The sequence below is a fragment of the Peromyscus californicus genome, unplaced genomic scaffold (assembly GCF_007827085.1).
Source record: "Peromyscus californicus insignis strain IS unplaced genomic scaffold, ASM782708v3 Scaffold_1__1_contigs__length_55948999, whole genome shotgun sequence".
Lineage (NCBI taxonomy): Eukaryota > Metazoa > Chordata > Mammalia > Rodentia > Cricetidae > Peromyscus > Peromyscus californicus.
In genome coordinates, this window is record NW_026294492.1 from 18,009,776 (window position 1) to 18,025,931 (window position 16,156).

The 16,156-nt window shown below is 39.8% G+C and overlaps 1 protein-coding gene across 1 annotated transcript in view; it reads left to right on the top strand.

Annotated features, from left to right (window-relative positions):
• Positions 1-15,688, top strand: part of Ubxn2a (UBX domain protein 2A) — a 30,825-nt gene extending 15,137 nt beyond the window's left edge. Inside the window, exons 3-7 of the mRNA XM_052745965.1 lie at positions 2,447-2,588; positions 3,875-3,981; positions 7,506-7,643; positions 8,478-8,636; positions 11,724-15,688. Coding sequence (XP_052601925.1) covers positions 2,447-2,588; positions 3,875-3,981; positions 7,506-7,643; positions 8,478-8,636; positions 11,724-11,913 — 736 coding nt within the window. The 3' untranslated portion in view covers positions 11,914-15,688. The remainder of the gene's footprint in view (positions 1-2,446; positions 2,589-3,874; positions 3,982-7,505; positions 7,644-8,477; positions 8,637-11,723) is intronic.
• Positions 15,689-16,156: the final 468 nt, after the last annotated feature.

Genomic DNA, 16,156 nt, shown 5'->3' on the forward strand with positions numbered 1-16,156 from the left:
GATGGCACATGCTTGGCATTCCAACATTTAGGACATAGAGACAGGAGAATCAGAAATTCAAGGTCAATGTCAGTTTTATAGAGTTTGAGGCTAGCCTGGCCTACATGAGACTCAGTCTGAAAAAAACAAATAGAAAAGGAAGTGGGCTATTAAAATGACCATTAGTGGAGAATATCACTGTGAGTGTGCAAATGTAAAGAATGCTTGTTATGCCTGACAGTGGTGGCATACACCTTTAATCCCAGTACTTTGGAGGCATATCTCTGTGAGTTCAAGACCAACCTGCTCTACAGAGTAAGTTCCAGGATAGCCAAGGCTACACTGAGAAATCCTGTCTTGAAAAAAAACCCAAATGAAAAAAGATTACGTTTAGCCGGGTGGTGGTGGTGTGCACCTTTAATCCCAGCACTCAGGAGGCAGAGACAGGTGGATCTCTGTGAGTTCGAGGCCAGCCTTGGTCTACAGAGCGAGTTCTAAGGCAGGCTCCAAAGCTACAGAGAAACCCTGTCTCGAACACCCCACTCCCCCCCCACACACCCCGCCACAAAAAAAAAAAAATGCTTGTTAGTGTCTTCCTGACATACTATCGCTTTTAGTTTCTACACCAAAAAGTACTTAGTAATCCCTTGTGAAGTCATCTGAGGCTGAGCACAGTGCCATAAACCATAGTCCCAACATTTTGTCAATCTGAGCTAGGACTACTTGAGCCTAATAGTTTGAGACCAGCTTTGGCAAAATAATGAGACTCTGTGTGTGGTTGGATGGGTTGTTAAAAAGGCTATTTTGAACCCTTCAAAACAATGTCCTTTTTTGTGTGTGTGTACTTATGACTGAGCATATACCTTAGTTGGTAGGGTTCTTGCCTAGTATGCATTAGGCCCTGGGTTCAGTCCCCAGCACCATATAAAAAATCCAGGATTGTGGCACATGCCTATAATCATAGCATTTGGTAGATGGAGGCAGTAGTTTGAGGTCATCCTTGGCTACTTAGAGAGTTTGAGGCCAGTCTGGGATATATGAGACCCTGTTTCAAAAAATAAAAGTGTACTTCTTTGTGCTTTTGGACTAGTGTTAGACACATCGACATTTATAAAGGTATTTTTAGTTACTTTGGCACTTTAAGTGGAGATTGGTTAACAACTGTTACATTGTACTGAGATCTTTTTTAAAATGTGTCTGTGTCTATGAAGAATGTTGCACCTGAATGCAGGTGCCCTCAGAGGCCCGAATAGAGCATCTGGTCCTCTGGAACTGTAGTTACAGTAGCTGTGAGCTGCCGTATATAGATGCTAGGAACCAAACTCGGGTCCTCCACAAGAGCAGTACACACTCTTAACCTGTGAGCCATCTTTCTAGCCCTCTACCGACCTCTTTAAAAAGTTCTTTTTAGGGTTGGGGATTTAGCTCAGTGGTAGAGCGCTTGCCTAGCAAGTGCAAGGCCCTGGGTTCGGTCCTCAGCTCCAGAAAAAAGGAAAAAAATTCTTTTTAAAATTCTGGGGCAAGTGTGATACCTCCTGTTGTTGTTTTTTGCTTTTTTGGGGAGGCCCACCACCCAGCACCCAAATAAATCATGCACGGAGGCTTATTCTTAATTATGATTGCACAGCCTTAGCTTGGCTTGTTTCTTGCCAGCTTTTCTTAACTGTAAACTAACCTGTCTGTCTTTTGCCTCTGGGCTTTTCCTGTTCTCTGTTTTTGTATACCTTTCTTTCTTACTCGGTTGCTGGTTGTGTAGCTGGGTGGCTGGCCCCTGATGTCCTCCTCCTTCTCTCGCTCCTAGATCTCTCCTCTCCCAGATTTCTCCTTCTGTTAATTCCCTCTGCCTGCCAACTCCACCTATCCTTTCTCCTGCCTCACTATTGGCTGTTTAGCTGTTTATTAGACCATCAGGTGTTTTAGACAGGCACAGTAACACAGCTCCACAGAGTTAAACAAATGCAACATAAACAAAAGTAACACCCCTTAAAATAATATTCCCCAACAAGTTCCCTTGTTGCCAAGCTTGACAGCCTAAGTTCGATCCCTGCACCACATGGTAGAAAGAGTAAACCAATCCCCATAATTCCCACAGGTTGTTCTCTGACTTCCACAGTGCTTCTGCGCATGTGCGCCTGTGCACACACTCGCACACGGGATGCAGTAATGAACATCTGGTTTGGGGACTTTTAAATTAATTTATATTAATTTATGCACATGCTTCATATGTGCATAACTGCTTGGTTATCATTTGTGCCTTCATACTGCTCTTGTTATCAACACTGTATGGATAAAGGTCAAGGGCCCTGCTAGACATCCTAAAATATAAAAGATACCCTACACAGCAAAAAGTTAGCCTTCCCCAAGTGTCTGTAGGACTGGTCTAGACTAAAATGCCTTTAATGACTTCCCCAGGGTACATCTTCACAAACGCAGAGTTTACAGCACTTTATTTTTATTTTATTTTTAGGGTTTGTGAAACAGGACCCCCTGACAATCAGCCCCTCAATGATAATCAACAAAGGAACTGTGACTATTTTGTTGACAGCCTTTTTGAGGAAGCAGAGAAGGTTGGTGCCAAATGCTTGTCCCCCACTGAACAGAAGAAACAGGTAAATAAATGTCTGTTACTTATTGGCCTCGAGGAGGACCGCTCAAGTCAAAACTACCTTTGCAATAGTAAAGCTATTATTCCCATTTTCATTGTGTGGAATTTGCACCGTGTCAGAAAGCGATGGGTAGAGTTGTTGGCGTCTGAGCAGGAGGCAAGGCAGTCACAACAAACTTGAGTTATAAGTTATTGTATTATTTACTTGACTTTACAAACCAGGTCAATGTTGCTTCCAGTTACGAATGCCTGTGCTGGGGCTGAGGGTGGAGCTCAGCTGGTAGACTGCTTTCACAAAGCTCTGCGTCAACCCAGCACTTCATAAACTGGACATGATGATTTACATCTGCAATCCCGACACTTGGGAGATGGAGAATCAGGAAAACTGGAGGCCGAAGGTGTCCTCGGCCACATAAGTAGTTCAAGGCTGGAATATTCAGGATGGGCGGAAGCCAGGGCCATGGCAGTTAGAATGCTTGCCTTGCCGAAATAAGTGTGAGGACCTGCACTGGGACTCCCAGAAGACTCATTCCCAGGGCTGGAGAGGCAGAGACCCAGATGATCCCTGTGCTTGGTGGCTAGCCAGTCAAGCTGAATCGGTGAACTCCAGGGTCAGTAAGAGATCCTGTCTCAAAAAAGGAGATGGGAAGGACTGAGAGGTGACTCACGGAGTAAGCACACCGCTGCCAGGCCCAACAGTCTGAAACCCACAGGGTAGGAGAGAACTGACTGAGCCATCTAAGAAACTTGTGGTTTTTGTTTTTCAACACAGGGTTTCTTTGTGTAACTTTGGCTGTTCTGAAACTCACGCTGTAGACCAGGCTGGCCTCAAACCTGCCTCTGCTTCCAAAGTGCTATGATTAAAGGTGTACACCACCACTGCCCAGCTTTGGAAACATTTTAAAATACCTTTGCAACTGCATACCTATATAAGTTTTTATTTTTTTAAAGATATTTCAATCATTATAGTACCAATTATAAACTTTGATAAATCATAGTTTAAAAAGTAAACAAAGACCTGGAAATGTATCACATTTACTTCTTTTATGTGTTTGAATGTTTTGTCTACATGTTAGATTTGCATGGCTTAGGGGACCACTGTTTTCCAAATGACTAATATATATGTTATTATTTTAAAGTCATACATGAGCTGGGTATGGTGGCACAGGCCTGTAAACTCAGAACTTGGGCTAAGGTAGGAGGATCTGGAGTTTAAGGCCAGCCTAGGCTATTTAGTGAGAGCAAGGTCAGCCTTTCTTACAATGCATTCCTTTCTTTACTGCCTTGTAGGTAGATGTAAATATAAAATTGTGGAAAAACGGATTCACAGTCAATGATGACTTTAGAAGTTACTCTGATGGTGCAAGTCAGCAGTTTCTGAACTCCATCAAAAAGGGGTAAGCAGGATCTAGTAGAAGGGTATTTCAGGCATGTTTCATGTGAAAGAATCATTGTAGTGATTATTATGCTCTTTTACACATTCATTGACATACTGTTGCTTCTGTCAATTCACATCTCTTTCCTCGGGGGCGGGGGAGTGTAGTGTGTTTGTTTGTTTGTTTGTTTTAAATAACAGCCAGAGCTGGAGAGATGGTTTAAGAGTTTTGGCTGCTTTAGTCTGGGGCCTCTTCTGGCCCCCAAGGGCATCTGCCCATGCATATACTATACACAGGTGTAAACAAATGTAAAATCTTTGAACAGCAGTCTCATTTAGTCTCTGCTAGCCTTGAAATCCAAGGTATAAGCTACCACAACTAGCTTAAATTGATCTTTCCCTTTCTTCCTCCCACGCCCACCCCTTCCCTCTTACTCTCCCTCTAGGCTGGCCTTGGATTTAACAATGGTCTGGGAGCTGGGATTAAAGGCATGGGTACCATGCCCACCCCCAGTGCCCTTTTCTTTGTTTTTTATTTTTTGAGACAGGGTTTCTCCGTGTAACAATCCCTGCTCTCCTGGAATTGTAGTCCAGGCTGGCCTTGAACTCACAGAGATCCTTCGGCCTCTGCCTCTTTGCGCTAGGATTAAAGATGTGGCCCATCTTTACACCTGGCTTGTAATGCCTTTTTTTTTTTTTTTAAACATTTTCTTAAAGAGCTATAACTAATTTTTTTTGTGGTTTGCTTTACTGATATAGGGTCCCAGAACACAATCTTGGGTAACTTAGAGTGTACTATGTAGACCAGGCTGGCCTCAAATGGGATTATGGAAATGCACAAATAAACCCAGATTACAACTATAATTTTGAAGTTTAGGAATTTGAATTCTGATCAACCACAGTCTTGCCACTTACTCCTTAATGTCTTCTTTGTTATTCCACGTTTAGTCATTTTATCTTTATGATTATAAAGTTTAAAATTATCAATCTAAGTATTATACATGGTTTGTCTAGAAAATCCAAACATTTTTGAGGGGAGTGGTAATCTGTATTGTTTTTATTTGAGACATTGTCTTACGCAGCCCATGTGACCTCAACATAGTAAAGAATGACCTTGAACTTCTTTTTCTTTGTTTTTTCAAGACAGGGTTTCTCTGTGTAGCCCTAACTGTCCTGGAACTCATTCTGCAGGCTGGCCTTGATCTCACAGATCCACCTGCCTCTGCCTCCCCAGTGTTGGGAATAAAGGTGAACTTCTTTTTTTAAACATCTACTTATTTATTGATGTGGTGGAATACATGGAGGAGCATGTGTAGATATCAGGGACCAACCTGTAGGAGTCAACTCTCTCTACTGGGTTTCAAACTCAGGTCATCAGACATATTGGCAAGTGTCTACCCACTAAGCCCTCTCATTGGCTTGGAGCCTGAACTTCTGGTGTAATCCAGGCCTCCATGCATACATGCTAGTCACTAACTATGTCTCCAGTCCCTAAAAGTGTTTTAAAGCATTAAGAAAAGCTTGAAAATTACCAATAATTTTACTACTCAGAAATAGCTGCAATTAACATTTTTGTTGAATTTTCATTCCTGTGAAAGTGAAAAAAATTTCATTTTGTTGGCATTTATGTGCACTGATTTATATATAACATGTATATATTTATTTATAAACCAGTTTTTAATTTTCCATCATGAGCTCTTTGAATATATATTCTCACAATGATAACTTATTATTCATATATATATATATATATATATATATATATATATACATACCCACACACTAATTTTTCTTGGCAATTGAGGCTATTTAACTTTTATTACTATAAGAAGTATTTTATTAGGCATGGTGGTGCTTACCTTTAATCAAGGCAGATAAAGGCAGATCTCTATGAGTTCAAAGACAGCCAGGACTACATAGTAAGATGTCACAGTTTGTCTGTTTATCAGTGGTTAGATGTTTGGGTCATTTTCATATTTATAGCTGTTAAAAATATATTCCTATGCAAGTGTTTTGCTTGTTTGTTGGTTGGTTGGTTGGTTTTGTTTTATTTTTTGTTTTGCTGGGCTGTGGATTAAACTCAGAACTATATGTAAGCCAGGCAAGTACTCTACTACTGAGCTACACCCCCACAACCCTGTATAAATTAATTGGTTTGGGGGAGATATCAGGTCTCATATAGCTCAGGCTGACCTCAAGTTCATTACTGACTATTACCTTGAGCGCCTTACCCTTCTGTCTTTACCACTCAAATGCTAGGATTACTTAGCCCAACTAAGTTTTTGTTTATAAATTTTTTTTAATTACATGCATGGGGGGTAGGTGCATTTTATACATGTGTGCAGATGCCTGCAGAGGCCAGAGGCATCATATCCCCTGGAACGGAAGTTAGAGGACATTGTAAGCCACCTGACATGGATTCTGGAGCCAAACTTGAGTCTTCAGGAAGAGTGGACTGTGCTTTTAACCGCTGATCTCTCTAGTCCTTGGCTAAGTTTTTTTTTTTAATTTATTTTTTAATTACACTCATAATATTCATTAATTTTACACTCATATTAATTACATTTGTGGTATTCATTGATCATATTCACAGTATTCATTCAATAATTATATTTATGGTATTCATTAACTACATTAATTGTATTGATTTATTACATTCATGATATTATGTCCTGATACTACTGTCCATTTGTGGGACTTTTCCATCACACAAAACAGAGATTCTGTACTTAGGAAATCACTGCTCTATATTCCTTTCTTCTCCATCTTGAGATAACATCTGATCTTTCTGTCTCTATGAATTTGTATATTCTATATATTTTATGTAATAGAATTCTATAGTATTTGTCCTTTTTTAATGTAAAAACATTTTATGTACAACTGCAGGAGAAATAATACACAGATAGCCTGAACGTAAAAACAGGTTATAAGCCGGGCGGTGGTGGCGCACGCCTTTAATCCCAGCACTCGGGAGGCAGAGCCAGGCGGATCTCTGTGAGTTCGAGGCCAGCCTGGTCTCCAAAGCGAGTTCCAGGAAAGGCGCAAAGCTACACAGAGAAACCCTGTCTTGAAAAACCAAAAAAAAAAAAAAAAAAAGGTTATAATTCAAAAGTCCAGGGTTATTTGAAACAGTAAAATTTTTTCTCTATAGAAAATAGTAAAAATGATAACATTTCCCAATAAGCCCTTTTAAGCCAAATGATATCTGAATTATACATATAAATATTGATTAGGTTCTGGGATACAGAAGAAACCTATCTTCATCTGTTCAGAGAGCTATGTTTTACTTAAGTTTGTAAGTGAGATTCCTATTCATCTTCCCCTTCACTGTTTGATTTACGACAGACATTTTTCTATACCATGCCTTGCTTATATGGTATATAGATTAAACCCAAGGCCTGCGCATGCTAGGCAAGTGCTCTACCAGCTAAGCTACCCCCTTAACCCATACATTAACTAATACAAATCATGTAGTTCTTTTGGCATAGGGAATGTATTTCAGAGAAAGGGCAAACAGGAGCTTTATCATTTTCTTTTCTTTTGAAGGGAATTACCTTCAGAATTACGGGGAATTTTTGATAAAGAAGAGGTGGATGTTAAAGTTGAAGATAAAAAAAATGAAGTATGTATGTCTACAAAGCCCGTGTTCCAGCCCTTCTCGGGACAGGGTCACAGACTAGGAAGGTAAGTACGGTTATTATCTGTGTTTTCCATTATTTTAACCATATAGAACTTGATATTTCTCCTGCTAAAAATGGTTGTTTTTTCTGGTATTAGGGCTCTAACCTAGGGCCCATAAACATGTAAGGCAAATACTTATTACTGAAATACATCCCCAACTCCCAAATGAGACTTTTTTTTTAAAGGTTGTATTGGTCTTGGTTTTGGTTTTGGTTATGGTTTTGGTTTTGGTCTTGGTTTGCTTTGTTTGTTTTAGGCAGGGTCTTTATATATATATGTCTTTATATATCAAAGGATAGCTTTGAACTTCTTGTCCTCCTGCCTCCACCTCCCTAGTGCTGGGATTACAATGTTTAACACATGCTCAGTTTTATGGGGTATGGCAGATTGGACCGAGGATTTGTGTATGCTAAGCAAGCACTCTACCAACTGAGCAAGGCCAGTCCCTTGTTTTCATTTACTAGTAGTGGGAAGGCATATACAGTTTCAACTTGACATATAGAAACTTCTAGCTGTACCTTTCAAAATACTTTGCTTTTTTCCCCCTTGATTACTCAAGGGCTAACCTCTGTAGAGAAAGTAATTTCTTTTAGAGATTCATCCTGTACCCCAGGTGATGCTAATTTACATGTCATTCTGTATGCTTACAGTTCAACTGGGTGTGCCTAATTTCATTTGATCCTAGAACATTATATGTTGTGAATATAACTAACATATTTATTACTGAAGGAGTAGTTGTGACTTATAAAACTCTTCCTAGAAACCGAGCTTCATTTTAAGTAAATTTTTTTATTATGAGAAAACTTGTATCTGACTTTGTTGTTTGGATTTTCTTAGTGCTACACCAAAAATCGTTTCTAAAGCAAAGAGTATCGAAGTTGAAAATAAAAGTGCCCTGTCTGCTGTTTCACTGAACAACTTGGAGCCCATCACCAGGATCCAGATCTGGTTGGCCAACGGGGAAAGGACTGTCCAAAGATTTAATGTTTCTCATAGGTCAGTCTTGTTTCTGCGCTTGCCTGATTGTCTCCAATTGTAAATTTCATTTCTCCTTTTGAGTTTAGATGACACTGATTTTTGAGCTAATGAAAGCTTTTTTGTTTTGTTTTGGTTTTTTTGTTTTGTTTTGGTGTTTTTTTGTTTTTAAGACAGGGTTTCACTGTGTAGCTATGGTGCCTGTCCTGGATCTAGCTCTGTAGACCAGGCTAGCCTTGAACTCACAGAGATCCACCTGGCTCTGCCTCCCGAGTGCTGGGATTAAAGGCATGCACCACTGCTGCCCAGCCTTATGCAAGCTTTTTTAAAGAAATAGCTCTCTTAAGGTTAATGTGTCAATCAACATTGGATTCTTAGACTCCACTATGTTTAGTCGAGGGTATTTTTTGCTTTGTTTTGGGGTTTTTAAACTCAGTATCATGTTGACTTGGCCTTCTGTACTGTAGTTAGTTCATTCTCTGTCTGAGTATTTTTTATTGAGAGGCAGTGGATCTCTGTGAGTCAGGCCAGCCAAGGCTGCACAGTGAGACCCTGTTTCAAAACAAAAAGTTATAGAACAAGTTCACTGTAATGCTATTGATAGTTAAGTAAGCTTGTTTCGAAGTCTCTTTCTCCTGTGTTTCCTGGTATGACTTTGTGGCTCTCAGCTGCGCTCATTTGCAGGTTCCTCTGAGGGAGCTCTGAGGAGCTCTGCAGGTCACTGCCTCTGGGTCTGTTCCTTCTGTCTCCCACTTTCTTAAACCGTCAAAGGAGCTGGCCCTGTCCTCATAGCAAAGTTAGAGGCCCAAGGGGCAGTCTCCTTTGAGTAAGAGTTCACTTGTGTTACTCAGTATTACACTCCACTGGCCATGTTCTGTGTGTACAGAAGACTGTCTATCTGTCTATCCTCTCCCCTCCCATGGTGTCCATTTTAAATCAGATGCCTGCATCTGCTCTGGACTCTCCATTCTGTGTTTCATTGGTCTGTTTTTCTTTTTCTTTTTCTTTTTCTTTTTTTTTTTTTTTCAACACAGGGTTTCTCTGGGTAACAGTCCTGGCTGTCCTGGAACTCTCTTTGTAGACCAGGCTAGCCTTGAACTCACAGAGATCCACCTGCCTCTGCCGCCCAAGAGCTGGCATTAAAGGCATGTGCCACCACTGCCCAGCTTTTTTGTTTTGCCTGTCTGCTTGTTTGTTTGTTTGTTTGAGACAGGGTCTTATTCTGCATCCTTCTGTGTCATTCAGGCTGGCCTCAGACTGAAGGCCGGGGTTGTAGTCATGTGCCACGCACCATACCAAGCTTTAGACTTTCTTTTTTCCCATTGGAGTGTTGGTTCTCTTTTTCAGGGATGCGTCTTTTAAAGTCTGTTGGTTGCTCTGTGTGTGTGTGTGTGTGTGTGTGTGTGTGTGTGTGTGTGTGTGTGTGTGAGTGTGTATGTGATGGGGAGGAGCTATGGCAGGCAGAGGACAGCTTGGTGAAGTTGTTCTCTCCTTCCACATTTCCATGGCTTCCGCAGGTTGAATTCATTTCCTCAGGTTTGCATGGCAAGTGCACGTGCCCACAGAGACATCTCCCAGCTGGAGTGACACATACATAGTTTCCCCAAGGAGGCAGGTCTAGGGCTATCATCTTTCCTCTTTTGCTTCCCTTTACTTTGAATCTTTTTTTATTCTTTTTGTGTGTTTGTGTGTGTATAAGAGTGCGTTGCTGTATTTTCTGAATAGTTGTTTTGTTTGCTGTTGGGTTTTTTTGTTGTTGTTCTTTTGTTTGTTTTTGTTGTGAGACAGAACAAAAACTTACCATGTGACCCTAGCTGGCCTAGAACTCATTATATAGATCAGAATGGCCTTGATATTCACTCTGCTTTTTTACATTCTATGTATGTATGTATGTATGTATGTATGTATCTGTCTGTCTGTCTGTCTGTCTGTCCGTCCGTCTATCTTGTGTGAGTGGGTGGTTAGGTAGGGAGTACACATGCACCCTGCGTGGGTGGGGATGTCAGAGAACTACTTCTGAGAGTCTATTCTCTTTCCATCTTGAGTCCTGGGAGCTCAGTCAGGTTGTCAGTTTTGGCAGCGAGTGCTTTCACCCACAATTACAGCGTTTCAAGTTTACATTTCTTCTTCGAGGTAGGTTGGTTGGTTGGTTGTTTCTTTTTTTGTTTTTGTTTTTGTTTTTGTTTTTTAGGCCAGTATTCTACCACTGAACTATCCTGTTTTTACTTTGCATTAACTGTGGGACAGTTCTCACCAAATTGCCAGGCAGGCCTTGAACTTTCTCTGGATCCCAGGCATTTTTCTCATCTTTTGTAGTTTCTGTTTGTTTGTTCATTTGTTTTTGAGTTAGGATCTCACTATCCCAGGCTTAGGAAGTAGAGGCAGGAGGATCAGAAAAGAAGTTCAAACATATCCTCAGCTACATGGCAGGTTCGAGACCAGCCTGGGCTACATGAAATCCTGTCTTGAAAAAATAGATTTTATAACAGGTTGGAGGTGTATCTCAATGCTTGCACAGAATCTTGGGTTTGATCGCCATCATTAAAAAGTACAAAAAAAGTTTGCACCACTGCACAGCTGGCACATGATGAGCATGGATCACAGAGAACACAGAGAAACCTTGACTGGAAAAACCAAAACCCACAGAGTTGAACTAACTGATGGACATTCAAGAGTGCGATGATCATGGGCTGAAGATGTGGCGCAGTTGGCAGAGTGCATGCGCACACACACATCAGATTTAAAAGTCACCTAGAACCTGAGCTTCAGCTGACTAGTAGGAGTTCTTGGCTAGCATGTCTGAGCCTCTGGGTTCATTCCCAAAGGATAGGGAGCTTGGGATGTAGCTGTGTAGCTCAGATGGTAAAGGACCTGCCTAGCATACCCGAAGCCTTGGGTTCAATCCCTAGTACCACATAAACTGGACATGGTGTCACATATCTGTAAACTTAGCACTGGCCTGTAATCCAAGCACTGCTTTAAAAAACAAATAAACAAATGACTGGTTATATCATACAAAACTTTCTCTAGTCTCTATTTTAACAAATCCAAATAAATACCTATACTACAAGTTGATTTCATAAATTAATAGTTTGTGGTATTTTGCAGGGTGAGCCACATCAAAGACTTCATTGAAAAATACCAAGGATCTCAGAGAAGCCCCCCCTTTGCCCTGGCAACGGCTCTTCCTTTTCTCAGACTTCTGGATGAGACGCTGACATTGGAAGAAGCAGATTTACAGAATGCTGTAATCATTCAGAGACTCCAGCAAACCGCGGAGCCTTTTAGAAAACTCTGATAGTTTTGAGTTTTGAGAGACTGAGAGAAGTGATGGTTGGAAGTGGACATGCAGAAGTGGGAGACAGAAGTCAGTTTGCCTGAGCTTGTGGTTTGAGTGCTACTTAATTCCTTAGGAGGGTGTTTAAATAATCACAAGTTAGGAGAGCAATGTATGACTGGAAACCACAGTTAATGCACTTTTCTCAAAGGCCACTCAGAAAAAAATGTGTGTCTTCAAATAGTAGTTAACCAACATGATATATTAAATAGCTACATAATTAATCTTCATGTGGTCTAAATTAGCAGAGTATTAGCATTGAAACATTACTTCCAAGTAGCAGATATTAATATGTTAGCTCTCTCAGTTTTTAAATAGCAATACATTAAATATTGTACATGACATGTTAAAAGCATCAATGTTATCATTGTATTGCCTATACCCAACCCTCACAGCTTCTCAGTTTTCACTCTGTGATGGCAAGAGATATTCAAGTATTAATTTAGCAAGAGTATCTAAGATGTATAATCTTTTAGGAATAAAATTGTGTAGCTTAGTACAATGTTAGTATTAATGTGCCTACACACTTTTCTATACCTTCTATATGTAATTTTATGGGCTGAGGTAGATGGGTTCAATGGTAGAGTGTTTGCCAAGCATATATGAGACCCCAGGTTCAATCAATCCCCAGCAAATTAAAAAAAAAAACAAAAAAACAAAAAAAACCTTTTAAATATGAAATGTAAAAGCATTCACAAAAATTCTCCAAGAACCACAGTTGATTCTCTTCCTACTTTCTTCCCAAAAACTAGGAATTAATTTTTAGCTAACATTTGTAATTAGCCATTCATTTGCACCACTCAACTAAAATCTACTTTATCATATTACAGATTTGTGAATGTTTCTTCAGTTCACAAAAAGTACACATTTTCTACTTCATATCACAGTAAACCTGTATAGACATTCTAGGAAACATGCTTAGTGTATTATACTTTTAACTGAAAACCAATTATGTTTCAATTTTCAGATTAAATCCCCGTGTTTGGAAATAAGTTAAATGAACTATTTTGCATATGATCTATTGAATTAAACTTTAAGTAATTAAAATATAAATAAAAATTAATAAAAACAAAAGTGAAGTATATATTATAGCAAGGATTAAGTGGCCCATACCAGCAACAGTATCCATAGGGTGCTGGATGTATGCTATAAACCTTTTATGTGAGTGAACTATTTTGCAAATGGTCTATTGAATTAAACCTTAAGTAATTAAAATACAAATAAAAATTAATAAAAACAAAGGTATACATTGTAGCAAGGATTAAGTGGCCTATACCAGCAACAGTATCCATAGGGTGCTGGATGTATGCTATAAACCTTTTATGTGAGTTATATGTATAATAGTATTAAAAACTCAAAGTTTGGCCAGGTGATGGTGCATACCTTTAGTCCCAGCACTCTGGAGGCAGACACTGGCAGATCTGAGTTCGAGGCCAGCCTGGTCTACAGAGTGAGTTCCAGGACAGCCAGGGCTATATAGAGAAACCCTGTGGGGTGTGGGGGGGGGAACCTCAAAGTTTTCAGATATTTATTCCTTTAAAAATAATAACTTCCAAGCTGCCCACAGTGGTGCATGCCCTGTAGCTGTCACTCACACCCTCACAGCAAACTGAGAGGGGAGGGTCACTTGAGCCCAGGAATTCAGATCGGCCTAAGTAACACAGCAAAGTCCTGTCTCTATAATAACAACTTTCAATCCTGGAGGGGTGGCTCAGCAGTTCAGAGCACTGGCTGCATTTGCTGTGGACCCAGGTTCAATTCCCAGCACCCACACGGCAACTCACAATCACCTGTAACTCCTGATTCAAGGCATCCAGCTCCCTCTCCTGACCTCTGTGGGTACTGCACTCAAGTGATACAAGGCAGGAAAAGCACATATACACGTTAATTTTTAAAAAGATTTAAATAAATAATAATTTCCAAAGCATGAAAAGATTTCTTAAGAAAGGTGACATTGTATTTTTTCCCAAAAGTTTGTCTGACAATGAATATAAATGATTCTCACCTGTTCCTGTATTCACTATGTTGTAGTATCACTCACTTTATAGCCTCTAGAAGACAGCCCTTTTCATTGGTGAGAGTGAAAAAGAAACGTAACACTACGTGACTAGGAAAGACATCCTGACAGAGGGTCATTTGGGAGTCCTTTCCAAAGGGCCAATACCTGGCCAAACATGGTAGCCCACATCTGTGATCATAGCACTTGGGAGGCTGAGGCAGAAGGATTACCATGAGGTCAAGGGCAGCTTGGGCTGCAGAATGAGACTGTCTTAAATAAACAAAGTCCATTGCTGCCACCTTCCACAGACATGATTCACTGTGTCTGACATGGTGCCAGCTCCATCTGGAATCTCGAGTGATTCGTAGGTAGTTAGTATAACGATGCAGGAGTTCTGTGCTAGGCCTGAGTCCTGTGGAAATCCACCCTGTGTGCTTCAGCACAGACAGTGAACCACTCCGCTGAAATGCAGCTTCTGCACCTCACTTAGCTAAATTTACTCAGGCTGTTCTCTTTAAGCTGAACCATTCATGATGTAACCTGTGCCTTGCCTCCCAGCCACAGATGAGGCAGGACTGGAAAGTGTGAATGAGGTTTTAACTAAGGCTCAGGAATGCCAAGAGGGAACCCGTGTGCATAACTGGATGTCCTGGATCAGCCCTTTCTTTTGTAGTCCTATTTTAAAGACGCTCTCTTCCCTAGCTCCAGCCTTCCACATGCCACACCCTGTTTTTTAGGTGGGCGGTGTGGAATAGAGGATGAAGGAGAGCATTTTCATTTCGCCCTTAACCTAGGAATTCAGCAGGTACCTAATAGAAAACTATTTATTGTCAATAATGTTTACATAGCAATATCAGAGCCCTCTTTAGCAAATAGAAATAATTACGTTCTTAACAAAAAAAAGAGGATAGTAAAATCGATAATTTTATCTTTCAAATATAGACAAAACCTTCTGATTGTTAATATAGTCAGGAATCTCTAAGGAAATGTTTCATATAGGTCTATCATGAAACCTTTCTATATGCATAGTTGTAATTTATGAAAGGCCTCTCACAAGAATGTTTCTCATGTATCTACCAAAAAAGTAAAAAAAAGCCTCCTTTGTGGATTTTCCAGTTCCTCATTAACCAGAAGCTACAGGGGGTTTCTTGTGTATCTTGTAGAGTACATGCCAGTGGGAGGTTCCAATAGGAAGAACAGTCATCAGCAATAACTTGTGTTTTTTTAAACTGTGAAAATGTTAGTGTAAAGCATGTTCTTGATGATAATCATCTGATAAAGCTGTTTACTTGAAAATTCAGAAGTTGTGAAGCTGCTAGACTCCTTACTACAGGTTGACTTTGGAAGCATAAATGGCCAAGGGAAGCAAAACCTGAAATGAATGAACATCTTAGGCATGGAATGCAATCTGACCCAAGTCATTGCTTCAAATCTGTCACTAGTCCTTTATCTTGTGGATAAGATGGACATACAGAAGTACATGTCTGATTTACACATCCGAATCTGCTAGCTAGATTACTATGCATTCAAAGCTAAAATAATCTTACTTTATCAGTCAGTGTGCGTCATGATGTTTCCATACATTGACAATGCAGTATGTGTGTATTTATTTTAGTGCCTTAATATATTTTTGATGTGGTATTTTGCTAATGGTTAAACGAACTGTTCTCTTAAAACACTGTTCATTGAAAGGGTTTGTTAAATGATTTACACTTGTTATAAAATAGTACATGTGAATGCTTTTGTCATTTGTTTATTTGGCTAAGTCATTCAGTTTGAGAATCAATGATTATTTATTAGATGCCTTTTCTTTAACCAATGTTATTTTCATGCTCAGAAATGTGAAAAAGTGATATTTTAGTACCAATCCAACAGTTGTATTTGTTCTAATGACATAGCATGGAGGTTTATTAATACACTCCTTTGTTTTTCTTTGCCAAAGAACAAACCACTTCGGTAAAAAGTTGCTTACCACACTGGATCCTCAGTTAGAAGTGGCTTACTCATTACTTTTATATCTTGCTCTTTGTCATTTGCTTTAAATTGTTTTGGCACAGACAATTCATACTCATAATTCATACTCATTATGGAAAGTTATAAAATACAGATCTTCTAAAGATAATCTCAGTATAAATTGACGTGGGTTCTCAAGATAGCTGCACCGCCAGGCACAAAAAAAAAAAATAGTCAATGATTTTTTTTAAA